Below are 25073 nucleotides of genomic sequence, written 5' to 3'. Positions count from 1 at the left end.
GATATCTAACATTACGTATGACCTGCATTGGTATATCTAACTAAATTTATACCCCCTTCCTTCTTTTCACAGATAATCTATCTTTCAATTCATACTTCTAAGGGCTCCTTCTTCATAGAATCATTTACCCAATGTCCTGGATGACGAGAATGATGGAGGAGGTGCGTGACTGTCAGCCTCCGAATTCATCGCCAAAGACCTGGGATACCAAAATCACTATGGAAGCCAGCAAGGCTCCATCTACCTCTGCTTTGGATACTACCGTTAGAGCTGCCCCTTCCGTCAAACCAATAGTTTCCAGACTTGCTCCCCCACGCTTTAGTGGTCCAGCTATGAAATTGAACCCCAGTCAGAAACGGAAAGCCCCCGTAGCTCCCGTGAGATCTAAAGTAGACAAACGCGTGAAGAAAGCCCCGATCTCGAAGCACCCCGAGGTGAAACGCCCAATTCCAGGACATGCAACCTCTACACACGATCCGTTTGATGACATTGAGTGGCATAACTCTGTGCTGGAGGGTCCTGAGAAACTCCGCTTGGAAAACTCAAAGGCTCTTGTTGATGTTTACGAGGGAGTTTTGGAAACTCTAGCGCAGATGGACCTTGACCTTCGGAACTTGGAGGAGATGGTGGTGGATAATGGATACATTGCAGAACATGCAGGCAAGAATGATGATGCAGAAGGGAAGGAGGCTAGATCGAAGCAGGCTGAATCATGGGAGTCAGTTGGGGTAAAATACTGAGCAGTGAGCTTCATGGGGCTTGCCCTTCTCCCTTTTCATATTTGATATGCAGGAAGGGTCGGTCATAAATCTTCATTTTATCTACTTGTCAACACCGAATCTTCACAACCGGAAATGCTTAATATCCCAGTATCATGACAAGGAATTTGAGATGCCCCTTTGGATTTCAATTTTGCTATGTACAATATAATATCTCCTCGTAGATTAAAACGGTCTTTGAACCATGTCTCTCAAAGCTTAGACTTCATGTTCACATGAATAGCCTTAATATTTGAGTAAGCAGCAAGGCCAGCCTCTCCAAGTTCCCGACCAATACCGGATTGCTTCACGCCACCGAATGGAATGCGCCAATCGCTATCATTACTAGAGTTGATCCAGACCATACCAGCCTCAATCTTCTTAGCCACGCGATGCGCGCGAGTCAAATTTGTCGTGAACAGAGCACTTCCAAGGCCATAAGTGGAGTCATTGGCCATCTCAATAGCATCCTTCTCCTCGCTAAATCGGGCAATCACCACGAAAGGACCGAAGACCTCCTCTTGATAGATACGCATCTTGGGCGTAACATCAGTGAAAATAGTAGGTTCAACGAAGAAACCCTTGCCATCACCAACGCCAGTGAAAGGCTTGCCACCAGCAACCAGAGTGGCCTTCTCAGACTTACCAACGTCAATATAAGACATGATGCGGTCATACTGAGCCTGCGTCACTTGCGGGCCCTGGAAGGTCGACTCCTCAAACGGATCACCGACCTTAGAGACATTCTTCACCTGAGCTTTGAATGCCTCCAAGAAACGGTCGTAGATCTCGTCCTGTACCAGAATTCGGGATGTGGCCGTACAGATCTGGCCCTGGTTGTACATGATACCGATATGCGCCCACTCAACGGCCTGCTCGAGATCCGCATCGTTGAACACAATCAGCGGGCTCTTGCCACCTGTCTCTAGGGTGATATTCTTCAAGTTCACGCTGGCCATCTTCATAATCTGCTTGGCTGTCGCGGTGCTGCCTGTGAATGCGATTTTATCCACGTCCATGTGTGAGGCAAGTGCGGCTCCAGCGATGGCACCGTGTCCGTTCACAATATTAACCACGCCGGGGGGAAGCCTGCCTCCACAATCAGGTTGGCAAGGAAGAGGATTGAGAGAGGGGTTTGCTCCGCTGGCTTGAGGACGACTGTGTTTCCGCAGGCGAGGGCTGGGCCGAGCTTCCAGGCGGCCATAGCAAGGGGGAAGTTCCATCTTTAGTGTCATAGTTAGCAACCGATTTCGACGATGCTTAATCGCAGATCTTCGTGACTTACGGGATAATTTGACCACAGACACCAACGGGCTCCCGCACAGTGTAGGCAAATTTATCCGGGGTTGTATCAATAACCTGGCCAAACACCTTATCGGCGTATCCACCGTAGTAACGGATTGTTTCAGCGGTCTCGGTGAGGTCGTCATTGAAGGAAACGGAATATGGCTTTCCGTTGTCGATTGTTTCAATAGTGGCGAGCGTGGCGCGGTTGTCCTCGATGAGCTGGGCCAGGCGGTTCATCAGCTTGCCGCGGTCAATGCCGGGCAGGTCGCGCCAACATGGATTATTCAAAGCAGCTCGAGCTGCTTTGACGGCCTTGTCGACATCGTCGGCGGAAGCTGCGTGGATTGATGTGATTTCCTTTGCGGTTCTATTTCGAACACCAGTTAGTTATGACCTCAAGACGTGAAAGATTAGTCTTCAATTTTTCACGCACGTGGGGTTGATGCTAGCAATCTTCTCGCCAGTCGAACACTTGACCCATTGGTTATTGATGAACAAGCCGGTGGGCTGGGTCCAAGTGTGGCCGTTAGGGGCAGTGAGCTGAACGGATAAATCGGTCATGGTTGTAAGTACTTTTTATTATGAGTCTCCTCTGAGTAAGAGAAGATAGTGAAGCAAGATGAGATGAATTTGTAACTAGTTCTTAAACCTGAGAAGCTCAGCTATGGAAATTGCAACGAATGCTTCGGCTGGACATGCCATTCCAGGCAGCTTATCGGATACATCATGGGCCAGGGATCGACCCCACACGATAGAGATCAACCTCCGGATTTTTGAAGCTAAAAACGGGACGAAGTTGAAGTGGACTGTACTCCGTAGTGGATTTGACTTGAGACAGGCCGAAATCGCCGTTGATAAGCCGAGCCGCTAACCCAAAACGGGCAAGTCCACCCACGGGCTATCGCATCGTTTGGGTTAATGGTAATCTGAAATGAATTGCTTTTCTGTTTAAAGATGTGATTTGAATATCTCTCATTTTTCGTAAACATTAATGGCGATAAGTTAGTGATAGAACTACCTCAATGGACTACCCAGGGGCTCCAGGGCTCTGGGGGTTTACATCGCATCCATGTGGAAATAAGCTTGATTTAACGTCTTGGCATCCCCAACCCTGCACAGCCGCAGTATCCCCCCATTCGTCTATTAGATCAGATATTGTCAAATTAGGGCAGGTCTTGCCTAGCATAGATGCACAGTCTTTCTTACAAGACTTGCCTTATTAGGCCGACCACTAGCAGATGACTGTAGCTAACACGTCTTTCCGAGCCGTTGCAATGTAATTGGCTGGATGAATTTCGATGGCAAACGCCTTACGCAAAAGATATTATGACATAGAATCAAATCGTTAGACAAATGCTGTACAAAGACCCATCTTCTCCAGATTTTATCCCAAATTGAGTAACGACGAGAGAATCCACTTTCGGGAGCACTCGCTTACTCTGTCCGAGTAGCTTATGTTGTAGTTCCAGATCCTGATTACCCGAACAGGAAGGTACATGCGCGGAGGTCGATTAGATATTCAAGGTCCATTATCTATATAAGGTGTATCGTAGCTTTGGGATGGAAATTTTGGTTTTCTACAACTTCACAACTCTCTCTCTCTTCCCCCTTGATACCCCTTACACATCTTCATCATGGCGTCTGCCCCGGATACCGAGTCAATTCCTGGCTATACAATTTTCCGTGAGGGGGATTATGAAAGTGTTGCTGCCGCAGCCATGTTGCCACAAGGCACCCCTCATCCGTTAGGTATGAAATGCCTCTAAATAAACCCCGAGAGTACTACTAACTCCAAACCCTAGATCAGCTTTCAATCAAGGAAATTCCAGAGGCGGCAAAGATCATCCGGGATTATGCCAGCCCAAAGTCCATCAAGTTCAACTGCCTCACACTCCGTGAACCCCGCAAAGAGGAATACCGGGCATTCCGTGCTGGCACTGTTCCAGCTCCTGCCCGTCGTGCCTTCGCCATTGTCATTATCGGGGGAACCAACAAAGTCGCAGAGGTGGTGGCCAATCTCGCCACTGGCAAGGTTGAGGAATGGAAGGACGTTCACGACGTGATGCCTACCCTCACCCTAGAGGATCTTGATGTGATGGAGCGTGTTGCGCGCAAGGACCCCCGCGTCATCCGTGCCTGCAAAGATATTGGAATCACCGACATGAGCAAGGTCTTCTTGGACGCATGGGCTATCGGCATCGACGAACGCTGGGGATACGACCACCGCCTCCAGCAGGGTCTGGCTTACTACCGTAACTCTGAGTTCGATAACCAATACGCCCACCCTCTGGATTTCAGTGTTGTCGCCGACACTGACACGGAAGAGGTCCTCAGCGTCGACATTCGTTACGTTAATGGCGAGCGGACTGCTGCCCCTCTCAAGGAACACAACTACCTCCCCGAATTCATTGGCGACAAGTACAAACACGACCGCCTCAAGCCCATCGATATTACCCAGCCCGAGGGTGTCTCTTTCAAGGTCCGCGGCAATGAGTTGACCTGGGCCAACTTCAAGATGCACATTGGCTTCAACTACCGTGAAGGTATTGTCATTTCCGATGTGCGCACCCACGACATGTACGAAGATCGCGAGCGCACCCTCTTCAACCGTATCTCCGTCGTTGAGATGGTTGTTCCCTATGGCTGCCCCGAGAAGCCCCATCACAAGAAGCATGCTTTCGATGTCGGCGAATACGGCACTGGTCTGATGACCAACTCCCTGAAGCTGGGTTGTGATTGCAAGGGTGCCATTCACTACATGGATGGTGTCATGTCTACGTCCAAGGGCGAGGCAGCCGTCATCAAGAACGCTATCTGCATTCACGAGGAAGACAACGGCCTCCTCTATAAGCACACCGACTACCGTGACGGCACAGTGATCTCCGCCCGCGACCGAAAGCTCATCGTCTCCCAAATTATCACCGCCGCCAACTACGAATACGGCTTCTATCACACCTTCACCCTCGACGGAACCTACAAGCTAGAGGTGAAGCTGACCGGTATGCTGAACACCTACTGCATGCACCCAACCGAAACCGCTGCTCCCTACGGCACTGAAGTCGCCCCTTCTATCAATGCCCACAACCACCAGCACCTGTTCTCTCTCCGCATCGACCCTGAAATCGACGGCCAAAACAACTCCGTTATCCAAAATGATGCGGTCTCCGCCGAAGCCGCCGTCGGCTCCCCAGAGAACCCCTACGGCAACGGATTCTACAGCAAGAAGACCCCACTCCGCACATCACTCGAGGGTGCCGCAGACTACTGCTACGAGACCAACCGCTCATGGGACATCATCAACCCGAACCGCATGAACGCCATCGCCAAAAAGCCCGTGGCCTACAAGATCCTTAACAACAACTGCCCCCCTATGCTCGCCAAGCCAGGCAGCACCGTCTGGAAGCGTGCCGCCTTTGCCCGCAAGCCCCTCTGGGTCACTCCTTACAAGGACTACGAGCTCTTCCCGGCTGGTGACTACGTCTGTCAATCTGATGGCTCTGAGGGACACCCTTACAACTCGACTATTGCCGACTGGGCGAAGCGCGATGAGAACATCGAGAACACCGACATCGTCTGTTACTTGCAGTTCGGCCTGACACATTTCCCACGTACCGAGGACTTCCCCATCATGCCTGCCGAGCCAGTTAGCATTATGCTGCGTGCCTCCAATTTCTTTGAGAAGAACCCTGGTCTCTGGGTTCCTCCTTCGGCTATCTGTGTTGATACCCAGTCGAAGAATGCGTTCCCTTCTTCTTGCTGTGCCCCGAGTAAATCCCGGATGTGAATAGCAAAGAAACGACGGCATTGATTTATGGCATGGCGTTTGAAAATGGGGGTTCTTTTGAGTTTATTTTGCATATATTGAATAGTATATAGTCTCACCATCTTTGTTTATATCAAATTGATTTTGATCAACTTCTCTTTTGACTCTTAAGTCCTAGTGTGTTCTGTTGAAAATCCCACATAGTCCTTAATTAATTAACATAGAATTGGGGGTTCAGCGTGACCGCTAACTCGGCATCATGCATGATAACTCGCTATGTAATTCCTACATGTCAATCATTCTGAACTCCTACGGAATGCATAGCTGCGCCGCCGGTAGGCTGAATTTCATATCTCGCCCTACCCCGTACTTAGAAAGATTAGCGTCTTACCTTTTTTTGGGATATAAAGCCAACATCCCCGGAGAAGCTAGACCCAAAAAGCTATTTGCACTTACTCTGAGTTATCTTTTTTGGGCATTGGAGTTCTAGCTATTCGCCAAAACAATTGCGACCATATCGCAGATCAAGAAATGTCCAAGCTCGGGCGAGACAGTATTCGCTATAGATGGTTTTCGATATATGATTTCCTCTTTAGATAATACGTATATCGTGCGCAATCAATTCTTATAGTAGGTGGCTGATCTAAGATTGCCTAAAGGATATTAGTTTGATTAGCGCCCAATAGATTAACCTTGTCACCGTTTTCGCTGTTTCGGGGCCAGCAGAAACAATGATAACAGAGGAGTGAGTTCGCAAAACCGTGGAGAATTACAAGAGTACCGACGACGTGTTTCATGAAGCTTTCCTGGTCGGGGTTCTCTTTTATGGCATCCGCGAGGATGAGGCTGAAATCACGGACCAGGCTCGCATGTATCTTTCGAAACTCGGCAACAAGTGGATTGAGTATAAGTCCTCAGCTGGAACTGGTAGAGAAGTGTTACCTGGCCCCTACTTGCTTCTAAACAACCAGCTTCGAGATGTCTGGAGACTCGTCGATGATGTAAAACCGCACATACATGGTCACGTTGCGGCCCCAGCGCTACCTAAATTGTTCCACTCCTTATGCTATATAACGTATTTACGTAGTAAAAAGAATCCATTATATTGATTCTCAAGCAAAGTAGAGCCAGACAATTTTATGAGTCCTTCTTATAGGTGAAACCCCGTCCAAATATTTGTTGCCGCCGGGACGCCTGGGGCTTTAATGGGCAAAAAAAGCAATTTGCCAAATGTATAGCATAGGCCAAACCCCACGTTTGAAGCCTAGTTTCCAAATCTTTGTTTATCTCCACTTTCTCTTCCTCGGGAAGCTCGAAGCCTTGAAAGCTGATACAACACCGGCACTCTATCGTGCAATGGCCTTTACCTTTCCTTTTAGAAAGATGCCTCCGTTCACAGCATCCACATTCCCGGCTACAACATCCGCCTCGATCTGAACAATCCTGAACCATTTCTTCGCGCATAAACCATCTAACATCACGCCTTAAGCTATCATACGCTTCTTTAAACTCCAATCGAAGCATAGACTCCGCTCGGTAAAGGGCGTATGCCTTCCTTGGATATTGCGCTTGGGCCTCTTCGAGCTGTTAATTTATCTTTTCAAGCTGGGCGCTATTAGGCACGATAGCCATGGCCTTTTGTAAGGCTATAGCCCTATAGTGTAACGTTTCTTCACGCTGTATCAGTTCGCGTAGAGCATGCTCGGCAAGAAATAACTATGTGGGTTTGAACCGGGCAATATAGTCTGACCCGTATCGTAGAACGTCATGATCATTGCCACTAGGCCGGCGCCCAAAATAGATTAGTGGCGTATGTAGTATCTAATTATGACGCAATTAGATATTAGAATCGAAAACTAAAAGGGTCCATGGACCCCAGCACAAGGAAAGCCAAAGAAGGAGGTGAGAAGGATAAGTACAGGGACTACATGAAGGATGAACAGATGGAGGAGGGAAGGACAGGGATATTTGATGTGAATACTCTATGCACGATGCAGATACGAGGATTATGAGGTTAGCGAGGTAATTTTTAGTTCTTTAACTCTATTCAATTAATAACATATGAACTAATAGGCAATCTCTGGACAGTTGTACATGCTGCTTACAGTCCAAATGCTTGGCTACTGAGCCAACCCCGGCCTCTTTCTGGGGTTGCCAAGTTTTGAGAGGTACAATGCGGGGGGGTGACTTGCACTAGCTATGCGGATTATCCCTTCTGCCACTATTTCCAACGGCGGCCAGAAATTACTTATACGTTTAAAGCTTTTTGATATCTTTCTCTGACCACGGTCAGAAAAGAAATGTATTCAAGCTCCCCATAACTGCAAGAGTGATCCGCTTGCTTTTGGTCAGCCATGTTCTGTTTACTTTTCTTTCCTGCCAAAAACAAAAAACATATATATTCACCCGGGGTCAATGCCTGAGGCACCAGAGTAGTTGGAGCCTTGGGGCCTGACAGTCGGCGGTGTGCGTCGCGCGGTGGTTAATTACGTTAGGTGGCATAGATTCTGACAGGTATCAATTCCCCCACCTGGGCAAGTGGACTCGCTTGGGGCTTACATTATGAAGTGGGCTTCCTGCTAGAGCTAGTCCCGTCTTGGCAAGCTTTTGGACCTGAACCAAACCGATACCCATGGATGATATTGACTGGTTTACTATCATGTCCCGATTTAATGGACGTGATATATCGGGAGATTCTACAAGAACACTTCTAAAGCATCATAGCCATCATGGAATGACCCTTGCCCAACTGGATTTTTTGACAACCCCATTTTGCGGCTGAATCCCCATGTAAGCCTAGATCAGCCTAACAACGCTGACCCGCTCACCAACTAACCAGCTCACCCGACCAACTCAAAACTCGGCCATATTATCAGGTCTGATTATTACCATGATAGATCCGGCCATCTGGGCAAAAAGAGTGAGTTCGATCTGACCACAACCCTTTGCTACCAGAGATCATCTCGCTTGGCGATATGTCCGACCAAGGCGGGGTTTTTGGCGCCTTTGGTGCGGTGCTTGGTTATATCGGAGCAGAGGCAGCCACCGACATCTGGTTTGAGTCGTTATTATGGCCCCAGCGATCATTTTCCCATTTTACACTTCGATCCATCCCAACCCTGGCTATCCTGATGCCTATGGGTGGTCCTTTGCACAAAGCCGCCCTGAGCACCTTCGATATCGCCAACGCCCGAGGTCTCTTGAAGGGTGCCCACGAAGGCCACATGCTGGGCACTTCGTTCTTTGAGCAAACGGACTGGACCTACACCATTCCCGGTACTGCTAGTTCCGAGCCCCGCGCAGCCCGTAACTGCATGTGGGCGCGAGCTCTTCATTATATGCCTCTGCCCGCCTCTATATCACTAGCAGAGCTATCCCCTACAGCCACGGGCGATGCCATCGAGAAAGGTATCCCCCCACCCTCCGGCAATGGCCACATCCCCTTGCGGGCGAAAGTCGCCGTCTACCACCTCATCTTCACTCCAGCAACGGCAGAAGATAAAGCCTCGCAGATGGCGTTTGTGCGCGAGAACTGCGGCCGACCAGGCTGGCACGTTTACCTCAGCATCTTCATCGCCGAGATTTCCGGCATCATCATCTTTGCCGTCATCTACGCCATCGGCCGATCACTCTGGTGTCTCATCTGGCTAGCCCCGCTGCTCCTCCGCCTCGTGAGCGCCTTCTTCGCCCTCGACCGTGAGCCCCTCACCCCTATCTCCTCCTCCATCTCATCGACATCAATCACGTCGACCAGCGAAACCGAATCACCTCGTGATTTCGTCCTGCACTTCCCCCAATCACAAGGCAGCGACCTCATGCTGTTCACAGGTCTCTCAGCTCTCGTGCAGCAGTTCTTCCGGCACTATGGCCACCCAGTCCGGAACCGAACCCGGGAGATTCTGCAGATGTGCATTATAGCGCTTTTCGCTGCTCTATTTCCGCTAGGATTGCTGGCCTCGACTCTCTGGATGCCGCCGCTGGTTCAGTACGCGTGGACCTGCTACCAACTATACATTGTCATGACGATGCATATTGTCCGCTACACGTCGTTTGGACGGGACACGAGCACAGAATCTAAGATCGCGGATTATCTGGCTGATCAGCCGGAGATTCTTTTTGGGGAGAAGAGGCATGGGGCTGAGACGGTGAAAGTTAGTCTTGTTGCGACGTATCATGCGCGGCAACAGGAAGGGAAAGACTGTTTGGAACGGCTGGTGAGACGGTAGTCGTTGGTTTGGCTGCAGTGATGTCCTGAGTGCAACTGAGAATTAGCCTTTTTTTTCTTTCTTATATTCGTTCCATCTGCATCAATAAATCTGATCTCGTACTAATAGAAGCACAGCCAATAGCAGACCAGCATGTTCGCTTAGTTTTCTAATATATAACCCCGCTTCTGACCTCGTCGCTCGTCTCTACGAATAAACACCACTAACCGCGTCTTGCTATTATTTACACTTATATTCGACAGAACAGCCCACATAACATCATGAGCCCCGATGACTGGGTGCCCGTGCCCAGCGCCGAGAGGGACAAGGGATACCCCCTCGCCACGTTGATGCAGGTGGTCTACGGCGAGGACATGGGCATCGGAGACGGGTACAGCAGGTGTTTCTCGATCATGTATCGACTGGCTCTGGAGCAGGGCGTGGTCAACAGTGTAAAAAGCCCTGACGGCACGGTCATCACGGCGTTCAATGATGATCGTGCTGAAATACTGCGACAACATCTTACCCCGGGGCAGGAACGATCGTTTCACATTCTCTGGAAATGGTGGGCGGCGTGTTCCCGAGGATGTATTGTGGACGAAGCAGAAGAAGAATACGATGATGATTACGACGACCTCTTTGGCGACGACGAGTCTCACTTCTACCCACAAACCCAGGGAGAGCACGAGACAATCCACCAGGCCGGTGGGATCTGGTACAAATTCCGCTTCAACTGCGTCTATAACAAGTGTATGGCAACGCTGTTCAACGCTGAATTCGAGAACTTTATAAGACACCGAAGCGGCGACGAGCTGGTGAGCCTCCGACGGGACTTGGCGCAGGAAGCTGCTTGTCTAACCATTGCGATTGAAGCTTGCTCCCCGCGAAACGACACCCAACAGCCAGCTCAAGTACCATACTCCCCAGATGGCGAGAGTTATCTCGCTCACCGGTCAGAGAGTTCCCCGGTCTGGCGCGCAGGGAGACGGGTCCTGGGGAGCAGCGACCTACCCGGGCTTGATCCTCGTTGCAGCGCCGGCTCCAGTATCGACTCCTGCCCCTGGCTGGGAGATATCCGCGGGTTCCCGCTTTACTTGTGGGATGTGAAAGAGCGGAGGACTGTGGAGGTCGTTTCTCTGTGGGACGAATATGATTTCGACATCCCGTACACAGCCGTCAGTCACACCTGGGGCCGGTGGCGGCAGCGCGATCAGCCTGGGGTTAACATGAAACCGCGCGTTCCGTGGCTGATCCCGCGGAACTCACTGTTCGATGTTGAGCGACTACCGGATATCCTGGCGCAGATTCCCACGGATACACCCTATATCTGGTTTGATCTGGTTTGCATTCCACAGGAGGGGTGCGGGGAGGAGCTTGACGAACAGCTGCGGCACGCCATGTGGACGGAGGTTGCGAGCCAAGCATCCATCTTCAAGGGCGCTAAGCACACCATCGCTTGGTGGAATACCGACTCCGCCCCGGATTCCTGGGACGGCATGCGCAGCGCCATCCAGTGGATGTCCTCCGTATATCTGGACCTCCAGTTCTCGGATGGAGACGAGTCTCCCGTGCGTATCCCGCCGTGGAAAGCGCTTGATCAGCTCCAGGCCACGGGGCTGTTCTCACCGGACATGGCCACCCTGCCCTGGTTCAGCTCCCTGTGGACGCTGCAAGAAGTGTGCCTGCGCCCCGACATCTGGATCTGCGACAAGAACCTCGACCTCCTCACGGTAGGGGACAACGGGGCCCTCGTCGCCTTCAACACGCTCGTCTCCCTTGCCGAAAGAGTAAAAGACACACTCATTGCGGAATTTGACGATCTAACTACCCCAGCAGACCAGCTTCTAGACCGCTGGAAGCCCCTCGTTCACCCAGGCTTCCATGAAGTACTCGACCTCCTCCATCGCACAGGAATGGACAACCTCCACCAGCTCAAACGCGAGCAGATCCTCTACCTAGCGACGAGCCGACACTGCAGCCACAGCCGTGCGCAGGCGATTATGTCTGTCCTCGGCATGACAGAATGGTACAAATCCGCCACTGCCATTCCGGAGCAGCGCCAGCCCAACAAACCAGGCTTCGTCTTCGACCAGTACCCGCTAGCCTTCGTGCAGGAGGTCGCGCACAATCTAGGCTCTAGCTTCTTCATTACCACCGTTCTGGCGGATTACCCACCCGTCGACGATGTGAAGACTCAAGATATAATCCGGGGTAGTATGCTCCCATTCCGGGCCCGGATCTCTGAGCCGCGACGCCTTTGTGCGCCGCGCTTGGAGAAGGCGCACCATCCGTCTGTCTCGACGTGGGAGGTCCGCGGCGACGGGGCGGTGTTTCTACCGGAAGTGGAGATCCTCTTCTCATCCCACAGCGACTACGGCGATATCAAGTACATGACATGCTTAGTCGATTTGAGTATGCCGGTGCCTGAACATATTGTTGAACGGGAGCACTTCCAACCCCAAGGGAGCATGTATCATGGGGATCTCCGGTACTGGATTAAAGAGCTTATCCCCGAGATCTACGGGGTCCATGGGACGTATTATGCTATTCATCTCCAGTGCCGACCTGGACAATGGGATGGTTTGTTGTTGAAGGCCGCCGGTAGTGGGGACTCTTCGCAGCCGGAGAAGATGATAAAAATTGGGAATCTTCATGTGCTGACCTCGACGGGAGATGGGGAATATCTGCCCAGGTGTAAACCAGTGGACGTTAACTGGATTGTTTTGTAGATTCGGATCTTTTCATTATGATTGCCTTATCATAATGCACAATATGTCTCAGTATACGCCCTAGAACAGCTAGTTATACAGCTATAAGGTGATATGCAAACCCTCTCTGGCACGGTCGAGCAAAGAGGAAGGTCGTCTGTCACGAAATATTAATAAGCTCCAAATACCCAAAATAGCATATGAATAACCAGCAGTGGCCAATTTATTAAAATTTTGGTCAGTCCAAGGATGAAGAACTCGGTTTAGTACAACAGAATATATTCATGGACACCATGCCATTGCTTGATGTTGAAGTCTCGCCGTTAATTTCCCAGGGGGCCAATTCAATAATTCAATAGACTCTCGAAATACTCTTAGGCTAATATATGTAAGACATTGACATCTAACCTTTATTCCATCTATGCATGTATATATATGTACTCATAAATCTATCAAACAAGCAATGTCCGCAGCCACTTCATCCCAAGCTCAAATAATATTCTTCAGCTCCTGTCCAGCAAGAAGCCGTCTGAGGTTATACGCAATGAGCGCCTCAGCGTCACGGGGACGTCCACCAGCAGCATGAGGTGAGAGGATAAGGTTAGGCGCAGCATAAAGCTTCGACTCCTTCGGCAAGGGCTCAGCAGAGAAAACATCCAACGCGGCACCACCAATGCTACCCTTCTCAAGCGCCTCAAGCAGGGCATCCTCATCAACAGAAGTACCCCGGCCAACATTCACAACCCAAGCGTGCTTGGGCAGCAACGCCAAGCGTTCAGCATTAAGCGCACCATTGGTACTGGCCGAACCAGGCAGAATCATAACAAGGGCATCTGTCTTAGGCAGAATCTCTTGCAAGCGATCCTCTGCAACAACCTCGAACCCATTTCGCACACCGGTACTCCGCGCAACACCGGTAACATTGGCCCCGAGCGCAGTCAGCACGGGGGCGAGGTTCTTGGCAATATTTCCGAATCCCCAGATGGTAATATTAGCACCCTTGAGGGTACGGAAAGTGCCCGGGGCACGGTCAGGCTGGGCGCCGCCCAGATGGCCGGGCCACTCGCCGCGGGACTGGTAATCGCGCATCTCATAGAAGCGACGGGCAGCATTGAGGAGCAGGCCAAGGGTGTGTTCAGCGACTGTTTCGTCGTGTAGACCGGAACCGGTTGTGATAGTGATGCGGGAGGCATCGAAGCCTGCACCGAGGACGTCATTGGGACCGGCTGCTAGCGACTGGATCCAGCGGAGATTCTTCATGCGGGAAGCTGCGTCGCGGAGGTTCGTGGGTTTGTTGCTCCATGTTACGAGGAACTCGGCGTCGATGAGGGGTTCGGGAATTGGGACTGTGACATCGTAGGGGTGTAATTCGACGGAGAAGCCTTCCAGGGACTTTGTGTCGAGGTGGAGGGAGGTTGGGTAGAGGAGTTTCATGTTGAGGGCTCGTTGGAGGTGATTTGACAGAGTCTTGAGGCGTTGGCTGGGCGACATTAAGAGGGGATGGTCTTCTTATGTGAGAGGAGGGGGGTTGGCAACGCGGGGTCTGCGGAGCTCCGCCGAGACCGGGGTAACTCCGGCCGAAAGCACAGATGCCGACTCCGGGGTGAACAACGAAAACTAGTAATGCAATTCGGTCTAGGTGGCTCTAAGGGGATTAGATGATCATAGTAAGGTCACTAGTTAGAACAGAGTAAAAAATAGGTTTGAAGAGTCTGACTTGAATGTTTTATGGGGAGTTGGTAAATGAGTTATCGCAGTGTTAGCGAGTACTACCCGGCCTGTTTTCACATATACCCACACGTCCTTGTCCTTAAAGTCTTGCGATATCCCCCCTGGTCTTAGTGTTGACGTGCTCCGGTCCGAATCTGATATCATGTATTCTCCATCATTCGGAACTGAGGCTAATCCGCTAATAGCAAAACAAGATGGGTTGCACTTGTGGCGCCGACGGCATATGCTCTTCCTTGATCAAGCCGCAGTAAGGCTCCTGGATTTTCAAAAGAAAATTATTTGATAGAATGCGCAGAGGATAATAGTGCACAGTACCGTACCATAGAGCGGGTGTTGGACCGTGCCTTTTGCGCTATCGGCTTGATATTCGTTGGATCAGGGTTTGCAGATCTGGCTCTAGATTCACTGTGCGATCGGTGTAGAGGAACCGAATATGCTCATTATTTTACTTGATCAACCTATGCCCAAGAGATCTTTAAAATAGCTTCGTTACAAACACCAAGTTTTGAGATAGGTAGACTGCTACCACAGTAATATTTACTACGGCACCGTTGGAGAATGATCTGAACGAAAGGCAAGAGCAAAGTGAGATTTCATGCGGCCTAGATAGATAGGTGGGTGATCAAATAACAAAGGTCCAGAGGCACAATGTGGGCCTGAGAATCCTAACCTATGCTACCTAGGGCTGGCATTGGGTTGGTTCGTCGTTCAGTAGTCGGGATTGGTCACGCCCAAGCCTTCGCGTGGTGTTAGTAATGGGTAGGCATTGGCGCCACGAGCTCCAAGGGACGGCTTTGCAGAAAGGAACCCGATTGGGGTCTGAGGCCAATCGCAGACGGTACTTCGGGAGCCACCAACCTCCCCCGGCAGAAGATCCCTCGCGCAAGCTATTGCTCTTCGTCACTGTCCAATGCTTCGGAAGATCTCTGCTTCCAAATCACGATAAAAGAGTTCTTCTACGTGGACAGCCCGCATCTCCTCGACCAGGGACATCATCCGCTATTCCACGGCCCAAAGGGTAGGTATCCTTGTGATGAGAGACATGTTTTCTGAATTGGGAAATCTCACACAGTATGTAGGTAGTTCATAAGCACAATGGGTATCAGTTAATTCGGCCACATGCTATAAAAAGGAAAAGCTATACAGCAAGAGATATACACAGAACGAGAATATATACGGGGAATCATAATCACAAGCACCAATTTTCCCCCTAGGAAGCACCATCTTTCTGAAGAGGAATCTCTGTATCGCCTTCGGCAGCACCGGTACCTGTCAAAAAGAACTCGAGCTCACTAGGCCCGCCCTGCGAGTTCTCATTTTCAGCGAGCTGTTCCAGTAGGCTCAGGAAGGGGTCTTTTTCAGATGCGCCCTCGCTGCCGGCTGTGGTGTGGGTGGCGCTTGTTTGGGACTGGGCACCTGGGGTCAGGGCGGTGGGGCCCGACTGCGCCATTCCGTTCAGGTTTGCGTGAGCGGTGTCGAAGGGGAAAGTTGCGTATTGGGGATTCGGGGGCGGTGTTGGTGCTATGTTCATGGCGGAGTCGGTGAGAAAGGCTGGCGGTGAGAGGCCAAAGGCTGAGGGAGAGAAGCCTGGGATGGAGAGGTGAGAGTTTTCTGTTGTGCCGGCACCAGATAGATCTGTTCCAGTTGGGAGGGAGAAGATGGAGGGCAGGGATGGTGATTGTTGGTGGTGATTATTCGAGATCGCTTGGAATTGTAGGGTTGGCGAGAGGGAAGCCGGGTGAGAGGGTTTCTGGGACAGAGAATGGGAATTGGGGTGGCGACGATCGGGATCTAAGTTCTGGGTGGGTGCTAATGGACTTGAGGGTCCAGGCCGCATATTTGAGAAGTAGGAAGAAGCATTCTGATACGAGGGTGCGGCGATTGGTCGTTGGTAATAGTGCTCTTGTCGATCGATAAAATTTGCAGTACTATCTCCATAGTTAGTGGCCATATAATACGTATGCAAAAGTATGGAATCGGCAGGCGACTTACCTTGGAGCCAGTTCATCCTCCGCATCTATGAGCCGAACATGTGACCCGTCTAACACCAGACCGGGATATCGATCGAGAAAGTCTTCGAGGTGGAAGACTGGCGAGAAGCGCATTGGGCTACTAGCAAGATTGCGCACCAGTTCGGAGTGACACGTATAGATAGTCTGAAGCAGCTCACGCTGATGCTGCGCGCCAGTCCAAACATTGCGCAACCAAGCAAGCTGGTTCATCTCCCGAGTCAGGAATTCAGCGCTGGAAGAGAAAACCTCTCCTTCACGGCCCTTGTAGTGCACACCATGAACATGCACAGTCCCCGCTGTGCACACACAATAGCCGACGAAAGCAGGCCACTCAATCAGTGGAGAATTACGACCCAGCTCAACGAGCTCTGCAATGGCATTGGAGTGCGAAAAGCACAAGTTCGTCGCCTCAATTTGCCATGACTGATGCTGTCCTGTACCTCTAAGCTCTACCAGGTCAATGGGTAGGAACGGGCGGTAGATCAAACAGTGCACCAAATGGTAGATCAACTTGCTCAACAAAAGTGTTGTACTCTCGGGGTGGCCGAACAATGCATCGATCGACGCAAAGACGTCCTGCGTACCCGCCGCCCAGATATCTAATTCTTGTCGGATCTTGGATAAATTAGAGAGCGCATGCCATGGAAAGTGGGAGTCGCCTTTGACTCCGCCAGCTGCTAGGTACTTGTTGGTGACACCAAGAATACGCGTGATGTCAATCAGCAAAGATGCAGCACTTGGTGATTTGCGTCGGGAATCAGCGGAAAATTGAATGTTCGGGCCGACATGGAAGAGCTCTCCCTCCATGTTCAAACCAGCTGCATGTGGTGACCAAGACGGTAGGCGCAGAACAATCGAATGATCGGCAATCAGACATGGACGTCGGGATCCACAGTTAATGAATCTGTCCATCAAGTAAACAGACCAGAATAGCCGACGCCTTACTTCTCGGTCGGCAGTCGCGATATTGGACTTAGAGGGAGCCTCGCGGTACAAATCCAGAGCGACGATCATGGCCACGCAATTTGCTGGTCATCATTAGTAAAGTTCATTCAACCATGTAAGACCGAGGGCAAGCATACAGAATGTCATATAAGCTTTCTTCCCCAAACCATAAGCATAGAAAGCATGCGAAAGTAACAATAGAGTCTGCAGTCCTTCTACTGTGGGGTTGTCAACGTCAATCATGCGTCTTGCCTGTAGCGCCGCATCTAGGCCGGTACGTAGTGACTGCTCCACTTGACCAGGCAAGGTTGTGTATCTGAGATTCGTCAGTCCAACATGTAAAGCATCCGACAGGACTTGGAAGCTTGGTAGTTTTACCTTACTGTCAATGCTGAGATAGCCATGGCTAAGGATGGAGGCAACTGGTTCAACTGATGGCTCTGTCGGGTTGTCGTCTCATCTAATATATAAAATGGTTTACCGTGTAATCGCTCAAAGTAAATATCGAGGATCGCATCAGATAGGGGCCCATTGTTTGTCGGAGAGGGCTGTTGGAGAAGACTTGCTGCGTGGCCGGTCGGCCTAGAGAATGGATCCACATTCTGCGAAAAAGAAGTTGACAGAGCCGATCGATCGCTTGAAGAGTAAATACTGAAAGAAGTGTCGATGGTGTTCCGACGGGTGGGAAGGCTCGGCGGATCGTCCGGGGTATCGGGGGAAGTGGGCGAAATAGGGTTCTTTTCATCGTGGAGTCGTTTCTCTAACCCATCAACCCGCTTGAGGAGAGCTTCTAGCACATCGGTCTTGGGGCCCCGTTTTTTGGGGACGGCATCTTTGAACATAACAAAATCAACGGGGCAATCATATGATGTGGAGGGGACATGACTTACCATAAAGACACGGGCACTGGAAGACCTTACATGCCTCGCAGCTCGGTCGCATGCGATTACATTTGATCTATGATGGGTTAGAGACAAACCAATCGCACTCAAACTGACTGGACAGACCTTGCGCTTGCGACAGGATTTGCAGTTCATGGTTTCGCGCGGCTCGACCGTCGCACGGCGAGGCGTGAGACGGTCGATGCTAACCTGAGGACGAGACATGGCACATCTACATGGAAGAGAAAGATGAGAAGAAGAAAGAAAACGGCCGAGGCCAAGATTGACAAGAAGTCAAGCGCATGGCTGTGGCTTGAGGGGGAAAAAAAGAGCCTATACCACAACCAGGTTGCGGCGGAGAGAAATGCGGAGAAGTGATGTGCCGCCGGAATTCCCCAGGACCCCAGTTTAGGCTGGGGGGCAATATTATACACGGATACCTTAGTTCTCCGTATACTCCCTGACTAGTAATTGGATTAAATATATATATATATATATATTGTATATTTCTTATGTATTCTTATTCTTTTAAGTTTAATTTACTTCGAACATCACATTCAACTTATAAATTCATTCCCCTTTAATGTGATAAATGGCGCGGATGATTACCTTTTCTGGGTATCTACCCACCTTAGGGCTCCAACGCCAACAGCCGGGATAACTCCGAAACCCCATAATTACAGGTGAATTGCAGGTAATTTCACGTTGCAGTAGCTTGGCATATTCAACCAGTAAATATCTATATTCTGTCCATCACCCCATCACGGGGTTCTCTATTGTCGCTTGGACCCCCTACTAAGTCCCTTCAATTTGCCCTAAGTGTCTCCTGCAGAAACCCTTCCAAGTATTTCACTGCATCTGAAAAAAGCGCGGAGTACTCCGTACGGAGTATGGAGTATCAAGTTGGCTATTACTATTGGCCCCCGCTTATTACCCCTTCCAAGATTCCAAGGTTCTCCCCAGGCTTGGAAACCCCGTTCGATCCCAGCCTTGATCATCCCCTGAGGATACTATATTTGATACGGAACCTCCATATTAGTCTTCTTTTTAACTTTTTAAACACTTTGTAGGGCTTATTTACCCAGACCATGTGCTCTCCTCTATTCTATAATGCCAAGCAGCACTAACAACTGTAAGTCTTCCAAGGTGGCTTGACACTATTACTCTATTTAGTATCTACTCCGTGTACCCCTAAAATCTTCTAAAATCTATGGAGTATGGAGTATACGCAGTAGTATACACATAACCAAAAAAGTCAAATATCAACCTCTCTGTCCAGGCAAAACCTTGCCCCTCCTCACAAATTCCGCCATATCCCTCGCCCTCCCACCCATCCTCTCCAACCCCTGAACAACACCACCACGATCATTAACCGGCCGTTCCTGACTAACCTTAAAGCGGCCCTCAATCCGCGTAATTTCAATCCTGATCCCGACAATATTCTTCAAAAGCGCCGCAATGTACTCTAGTGGCGCATCTGCGATTTTCCAAGCTGCCGGCAGCGGTTTCGGCAACGCCGTGCCGTCGCCATCCCCGCTAGCCCCGGTCGCCGCCATCTTCACCCCCTGATTCAGCTCAAGCTCTAGATCCAGATTCTGGTCTGTGCTGTGGTTCCGGTTCTGGTCTCTGTTCTGGGGTAGATGCCCATCCCCATTCTCAGTTCCACTTCGGTGTTTAACATCAGACCCCGAACCCAGCCCAGACTCATCTTGAAACCCCATTATTCCTTCCTCTCCCAACCGAGCTAAATCACCCAGCTGTTGTCGTAAAAACAACTCTGTTTGCTCGTCCTTCGTGTCATGGTAGATAGTTGCCCGGCCGTAGACCTGCACCGCGGCATAATTCCACGTGGGAGCAACCCTGCCCGTGGCGGGTTTGGACTCTATGTAGAAGTTCGGGGTGATGTAGTGGTCTACTGGGCTAGTGAAGACGATCAGGACCTCACCTGGGAGTGTATGGCCTGTAGATGTTGTCGGTTCTTCCTCAGAACTCGTTATAGGAAATGCGCCCGGGATACTGATTGTTTTGGTGCTGTGTTCCGAGGCAGATTCTACAATCGCTTTGCTTTGCGGGTTTTGGCGCGCGATATGGCCGCGGAGGACTCCCATTGAGACAGGTGCAGGTGCCGGGGTGTTGTCATCGGTTATTTTTGCTTTCGTTGCTAACTCGTCTTCGAGTGTTGTTTCACTGTCCAACACCCAGGGGATGTGGCTGCATTGGAGGGTCGGGTGATTCTCCGAGGGGAGGGAAGTGGTCAAAACGCCTAATGGGTGTTGTTTGATGAAGGCGTGGAGGGTTGGGAGGTCTCGCACTGCATGATCGGGACGCAGATGCATTTTTATTTTGTGTGAATTAGGAATGAAATATATCTCCACAGCTAAGGAGAATGAGTCCTGGGGTAAGGGCGAAATGAGGGGTTGACCCCGGATTTTCTGATAAGTTCTTATCTTACAGCATTTATATATATCGCTTATTAGCACTAGCCCATGCATTTTGTCTCAAAACACCACCTATATACGTAAAATGGCAGAGCTAAGCGTAGAAACGCCTACCAATTACTCCCTGCCAACCATGATATATAATCGTACGTCAAGAATACTAGAAATACCCTGCGCAGTTAGTTGACCCTACAAAATATTCACTGGGAAAGTAAATAAGGCCTGAAGCACCATGCTTAAACAAGAACTAGCCACAACACTACATATGTCAACACCCACGGATCTCACATGATGCAGATAGCCATACAAAAACAAATCATATCCTTACCCCAAACCCCTAAAACAAAATCCCAATCCAATATCAAGATCAACATCTATTGTATGAACAACAGACAAAAAGCCGAACCTCAAATAACCTACGTAGGTATGCAGTATACTATACTATATAGCTAGAACAAAGGCCTCCCAGACGCCATGCGCACAAAGTCAAACGGCACATTCTGCCCAACAAGCAACCTCAACGTCTCAACCGTAGTCCAAGCACTAACATCCTCAACCCCATACGCCGTCCACCCAGCACTAGTAGCAACCGCCAAAGGATCCCCCTTCCTTGGCCCACTAGTGAGATCAAGATAGACCTTCCCACGTGTAGAAGGCGGGGACGAACGACCATTAACACCATAATGTCTTAGCAGAGGTTGCACGAGAAGCGACTTCTCCGGCGGCAGCGCAGAGACAATGACAAATGGCTGCTCAACCCGTTTGACGGATTGGATGGATGTGAACGGCTCAAGGCCTACAGCTAGAGGACCACTCGCTTTAAACCCGACTGTGTAGATTGTAGCAACGGCCAGACTGCGCAGTGCGAAGATCGCCGCTGAAGCGTCTGCTTGGGAGCCGGCAAGGATGATCGCTGCGCGGCTGCTGTACGCGGATGGAACGTATTCGCGCGTTAGGGTCGCGCGGATGCCCTTCCAGGCGGCGTTTTCGCCGATGAAGCGGGAGGTTCCTGGTGCTGGTTCGCCCGGTGTCATGGCGATTGTGTCGATTAAACCGATTGCCCGGGCTGCGTCACTGACTGCAGGGATGAAACCATTTGTGGTTGGTACTGGGGGGGTTGAGGTAGGCGCCGCCGAAGTGCGGTTGAAGGAGGACCGATTCTATGGAGCCTTTTGGGCCACGGTCGACCGAGGTGAAGTTGTGCGGGAGACCGAGCTCGTTTAGACATTTCTCCATGAACATTGAATGTGGAGTTGAGCGGAACGAGCCGATGGCGTAGAGCTCGCGTTTGGGAAGCTGACCCATTATGTGTAGGGCTTCGTTGATCTCCGCCGCGGTTAGCTGGCCTGGGGCAGCGATCATTGGGAGGAGGGGGTGGGTGATTGGAGAGAAGACAGTGTTGAGGGCTCGAGATAGCTGGCCCATTTGACCCATGTTGACTGCTGACAGGGGTGGCCCCGAGCCGCGGCTTTTGATGGTAGAACGGAAGTATTCCAGTTCGTAGTTCTCCTCGATTGTGTGGACCATAGCGATCATCTTCACGATATCGGCGTATTTGGCACTTTCCGTAAATATGCGCTGCGCCTCTTCGGATGTCCACTTCCAGGTCCCAGAGAAGTCATGGAACGCAGATAGGATCATACTATGGCCCTTTTTCTCGAAGAGCTGACGCCGGATCTCCTCTGGTAGCCACACTTCCACATCAATATACTCAACTCCCCACCGTATCGCCCGGCGCAGATACTTGTAAAAGAGCGCGGGGTCGTCTACTGGAAACTTCCCGTTCTCTCTTGTACAACGACAAGTAAAGATAATCGGTAACTCAGTATGCTGCCGCAACAACATCAACTGCTGACCCACGTACTTTAAACTCGGAACAGGCGGAGTGGTGCAACCTTCCGACACAGGCTCAACCAACAAATCCACACGGATTTCAACAGCATCAGATCCCACAGACAGAATGTCCAAATTGGGCAAAGCAGCATGCACATCAGGAAAAGTAGTCGAGATAAAATTGGTCCTGGTCTTCGTCCGCAAATCATCATGCGGCCTTGTCTGACCAAAAATCAACGACAAAAACCGCGACAGATCCCGGCGCAGGAACGGACTCCGCGAATATAAAAACTCATAATCACAGCTCTCGGTGAGCGAGTCTTCCGGCGCAGACCCATCTTCCACACAGTACGTGTTTACCAAAACCAGTGATGATCGCTCACATCCTTGCAAGTTCCGCGTTAGATCGTGCGCTAGGATCCCCACAACCACTGCATCGCTGGCTCGCGCAAGCATCCCAAGCGATGTGTCCGTTGTCCATGGCTTGCCCAGAATCTCCGCTACTAGTTGTACGATATGGTCTTGGTTCTGCCCATAGGTGATCACGACAGTCCTCACAACAGCATCGGTGGCCGGCGCGGCGATGTCCGCGGCTATCTGGTCCCCGGCCCCGGTAGCCGGGTGATCGCGTGAGAGTATTGTTGTGGCATTGGAAGGAACGGGGATATTGGTGTTTGCGCTGGGAGGATCCTGAGCCTTGAGGGCGGTGGAGATAGGGGGATCGTCGAGCAGCGGCGTGGCCATGTGCTGCGGAAAGGCTGTCGGAATCATGGCATAGCAGTCCCAAGGGTTTTCATACTTCGTGCTGGCGAGGATGTATATGCAGGTCGAGGTATGTGTCAAGACGGGTGGAAATGGGAGTCGGGGAGAAGGGGGAGGGGAATGAGCGCAAGGACCCAGTACAGACTTTGTGCAATTCGCTTCTCAACGGTCAGGACCCCGGGTATCGTAAAAGGTAGGTAGTATCAGAGCATATACTTTTACAAAATAATTAGGAAAAAGGGAGCGGGCCGAACGAGGCTAGCTCCAAGGTATGGGGTAATTGGGGGCAAGTTGGATAAAGCGACGCTAAGTCAATCTTAGGCGGGTAGAGGTATTAAACCCAGCCGCGAGGATCAGAAGGGAAAGCCATTTGAGGCGACATGGATCGATGGAAGAACTTGTTGCGCAGGTTCCACTCAATGCGCGGACAATGGAATCCCACGCAGACGGTGGACGCGGGGAAAAGTGGGAGCGGCGTTGAGTTTCTCCACCAATCAGCGAGCGCGAAATATAACTATACCGCATGTGGATATGGGAGTTGGAGTTTCTATTCAGTGGAATAAGGAGTGTGTAGCCCTGGAGCATTGATATGCTTATAAATCTTACCAATTGGCACATGAATAATGAGTTATGTTCATATCAGCCTATGTAACATCATCAAGCCAGCTGGACTGGTGTAGTTTCGTGATAACCTGACAGGGGCCCTACTCTACAGCGCCATGATCCGATACGAGGGAAAATCACCAGTCTAAGCCAAAGTCTCAGCCTCGGCGATGGCTAATGATCGGCCTTTGAACAGATCTTACCTAACCTGTTGTATCCGAGGGAGACAGGTAAGCAACGAATCAGACACCAGGATTGGTGGAAGAGTATATCCATGGATTGATACTCATACAAGGGGCAAAGATGAGGATAAGATGGTCCCATATTCACAAAGTACACAATAAAACAACGATCTATATTGTTCTTTCTGTCCTTGATGCACGGAAAACAACCAGAATTAAGCGACAGCCTCAGATCGGATACGAAAGGGAAATACACCCGAAGGATAGTCATGAAGCACATAGCATAGGCACATATGAGGATTTGACACCGGAAAGGCAAGAAATATGAGAAAAAAAGACAGAATCGAGACTAGATCCGCCCGGCATTGTATTTCAAACAACCAATTAAGACACAAGGAGAGAAAAATACTAGCCAAATCAAGAGGGGGTATTGGGTAGTAACAGGCAGTGAGGAAAGACAAGGGAGAAACGCAGGCCGAGAGATAAGAGGAGGGGGAAAAAGGGTAAGAAAAGCAGAGAGGTATTGGTCCAGAGAATAAACATGGATGTATGTATCAAGATCAGGCACACAAATAACCACCATGTCGCTTTGCAAACCAAGATGGCGCTTTTAGGGGGTTTGTTCACGATTCCATGCATCAAGCCGGAATCAACACTATGTACGAGGACAGCAACGCAACCGAAGATGGGCGCGTGGACTGTTTGGCATCTTTCGAGACGTCGGGTTTGTACCAAGACAGAGCATGGTAGGTCAAGTAAGGGTAATAAGTTCAATCGGGAGGGAGAGGCCAACGGCGTGCAACCACATGCAGCGTTCCATTTGCGGGATATTAGCGGGAAGCGAGAAGCTCGGCCGAGCCAGCGGCCGGTCATTATCAGCTTGCATCGACACACATACCCAAATGAAGATACGCAGGAGGCAATATGCATTCCGTATTTGCTCATCGTCGGATGAAACATGGAAA

At 50.5% G+C, this 25073-nt stretch overlaps 9 protein-coding genes across 9 annotated transcripts; 4 read left to right on the top strand and 5 right to left on the bottom strand.

The window, feature by feature from the left end:
- Positions 1–131: 131 nt before the first annotated feature.
- On the top strand, positions 132–740 carry N7487_008770 (uncharacterized protein; the record flags this gene model as incomplete). Its single annotated transcript, XM_056876500.1, has 1 exon — positions 132–740. One exon carries the CDS (start codon positions 132–134, stop codon positions 738–740), a length of 609 nt encoding a protein of 202 aa, XP_056728688.1.
- Positions 741–970: 230 nt separating this feature from the next.
- On the bottom strand, positions 971–2606 carry N7487_008769 (uncharacterized protein; the record flags this gene model as incomplete). Its single annotated transcript, XM_056876499.1, has 3 exons — positions 971–1981; positions 2064–2412; positions 2479–2606. 3 exons carry the CDS (start codon positions 2604–2606, stop codon positions 971–973), a joined length of 1488 nt encoding a protein of 495 aa, XP_056728687.1.
- A 1073-nt stretch (positions 2607–3679) lies between these two features.
- Positions 3680–5829, top strand: N7487_008768 (peroxisomal copper amine oxidase; the record flags this gene model as incomplete). Its single annotated transcript, XM_056876498.1, has 2 exons — positions 3680–3794; positions 3848–5829. The coding sequence occupies 2 exons, from the start codon at positions 3680–3682 to the stop codon at positions 5827–5829; spliced, it is 2097 nt and encodes a 698-aa protein (XP_056728686.1).
- Positions 5830–8783: 2954 nt separating this feature from the next.
- Positions 8784–10034, top strand: N7487_008767 (uncharacterized protein; the record flags this gene model as incomplete). The annotated part of the gene is made up of 1 exon (XM_056876497.1): positions 8784–10034. The coding sequence occupies one exon, from the start codon at positions 8784–8786 to the stop codon at positions 10032–10034; it is 1251 nt and encodes a 416-aa protein (XP_056728685.1).
- Positions 10035–10294: 260 nt separating this feature from the next.
- On the top strand, positions 10295–12742 carry N7487_008766 (Heterokaryon incompatibility; the record flags this gene model as incomplete). The annotated part of the gene is made up of 1 exon (XM_056876496.1): positions 10295–12742. The coding sequence occupies one exon, from the start codon at positions 10295–10297 to the stop codon at positions 12740–12742; it is 2448 nt and encodes an 815-aa protein (XP_056728684.1).
- Positions 12743–13210: 468 nt separating this feature from the next.
- On the bottom strand, positions 13211–14212 carry N7487_008765 (phosphoglycerate dehydrogenase; the record flags this gene model as incomplete). Its single annotated transcript, XM_056876495.1, has 1 exon — positions 13211–14212. The coding sequence occupies one exon, from the start codon at positions 14210–14212 to the stop codon at positions 13211–13213; it is 1002 nt and encodes a 333-aa protein (XP_056728683.1).
- A 1450-nt stretch (positions 14213–15662) lies between these two features.
- Positions 15663–18669, bottom strand: N7487_008764 (transcription factor domain-containing protein; the record flags this gene model as incomplete). Its single annotated transcript, XM_056876494.1, has 6 exons — positions 18417–18669; positions 18300–18366; positions 17788–18241; positions 17547–17725; positions 16445–17492; positions 15663–16380 (listed from the first exon to the last, which is right to left on the bottom strand). The coding sequence occupies exons 1-6, from the start codon at positions 18513–18515 to the stop codon at positions 15663–15665; spliced, it is 2565 nt and encodes an 854-aa protein (XP_056728682.1). The 5' UTR covers positions 18516–18669.
- Positions 18670–19552: 883 nt separating this feature from the next.
- N7487_008763 (FMN-binding negative transcriptional regulator) lies at positions 19553–20626 on the bottom strand (the record flags this gene model as incomplete). The annotated part of the gene is made up of 1 exon (XM_056876493.1): positions 19553–20626. One exon carries the CDS (start codon positions 20624–20626, stop codon positions 19553–19555), a length of 1074 nt encoding a protein of 357 aa, XP_056728681.1.
- Positions 20627–21177: 551 nt separating this feature from the next.
- On the bottom strand, positions 21178–23332 carry N7487_008762 (type I 3-dehydroquinate dehydratase; the record flags this gene model as incomplete). The annotated part of the gene is made up of 2 exons (XM_056876492.1): positions 21178–21806; positions 21838–23332. The coding sequence occupies 2 exons, from the start codon at positions 23330–23332 to the stop codon at positions 21178–21180; spliced, it is 2124 nt and encodes a 707-aa protein (XP_056728680.1).
- Positions 23333–25073: the final 1741 nt, after the last annotated feature.

The sequence above is a fragment of the Penicillium crustosum genome (genome assembly GCF_028827405.1).
Source record: "Penicillium crustosum strain IBT 35664 chromosome Unknown utg000003l_segment0_segment0, whole genome shotgun sequence".
NCBI classification, from domain to species: Eukaryota; Fungi; Ascomycota; class Eurotiomycetes; order Eurotiales; family Aspergillaceae; genus Penicillium; species Penicillium crustosum.
Note: the sequence above shows the minus strand (reverse complement) of the source record. Positions and strands in the feature narration are given on the sequence as shown.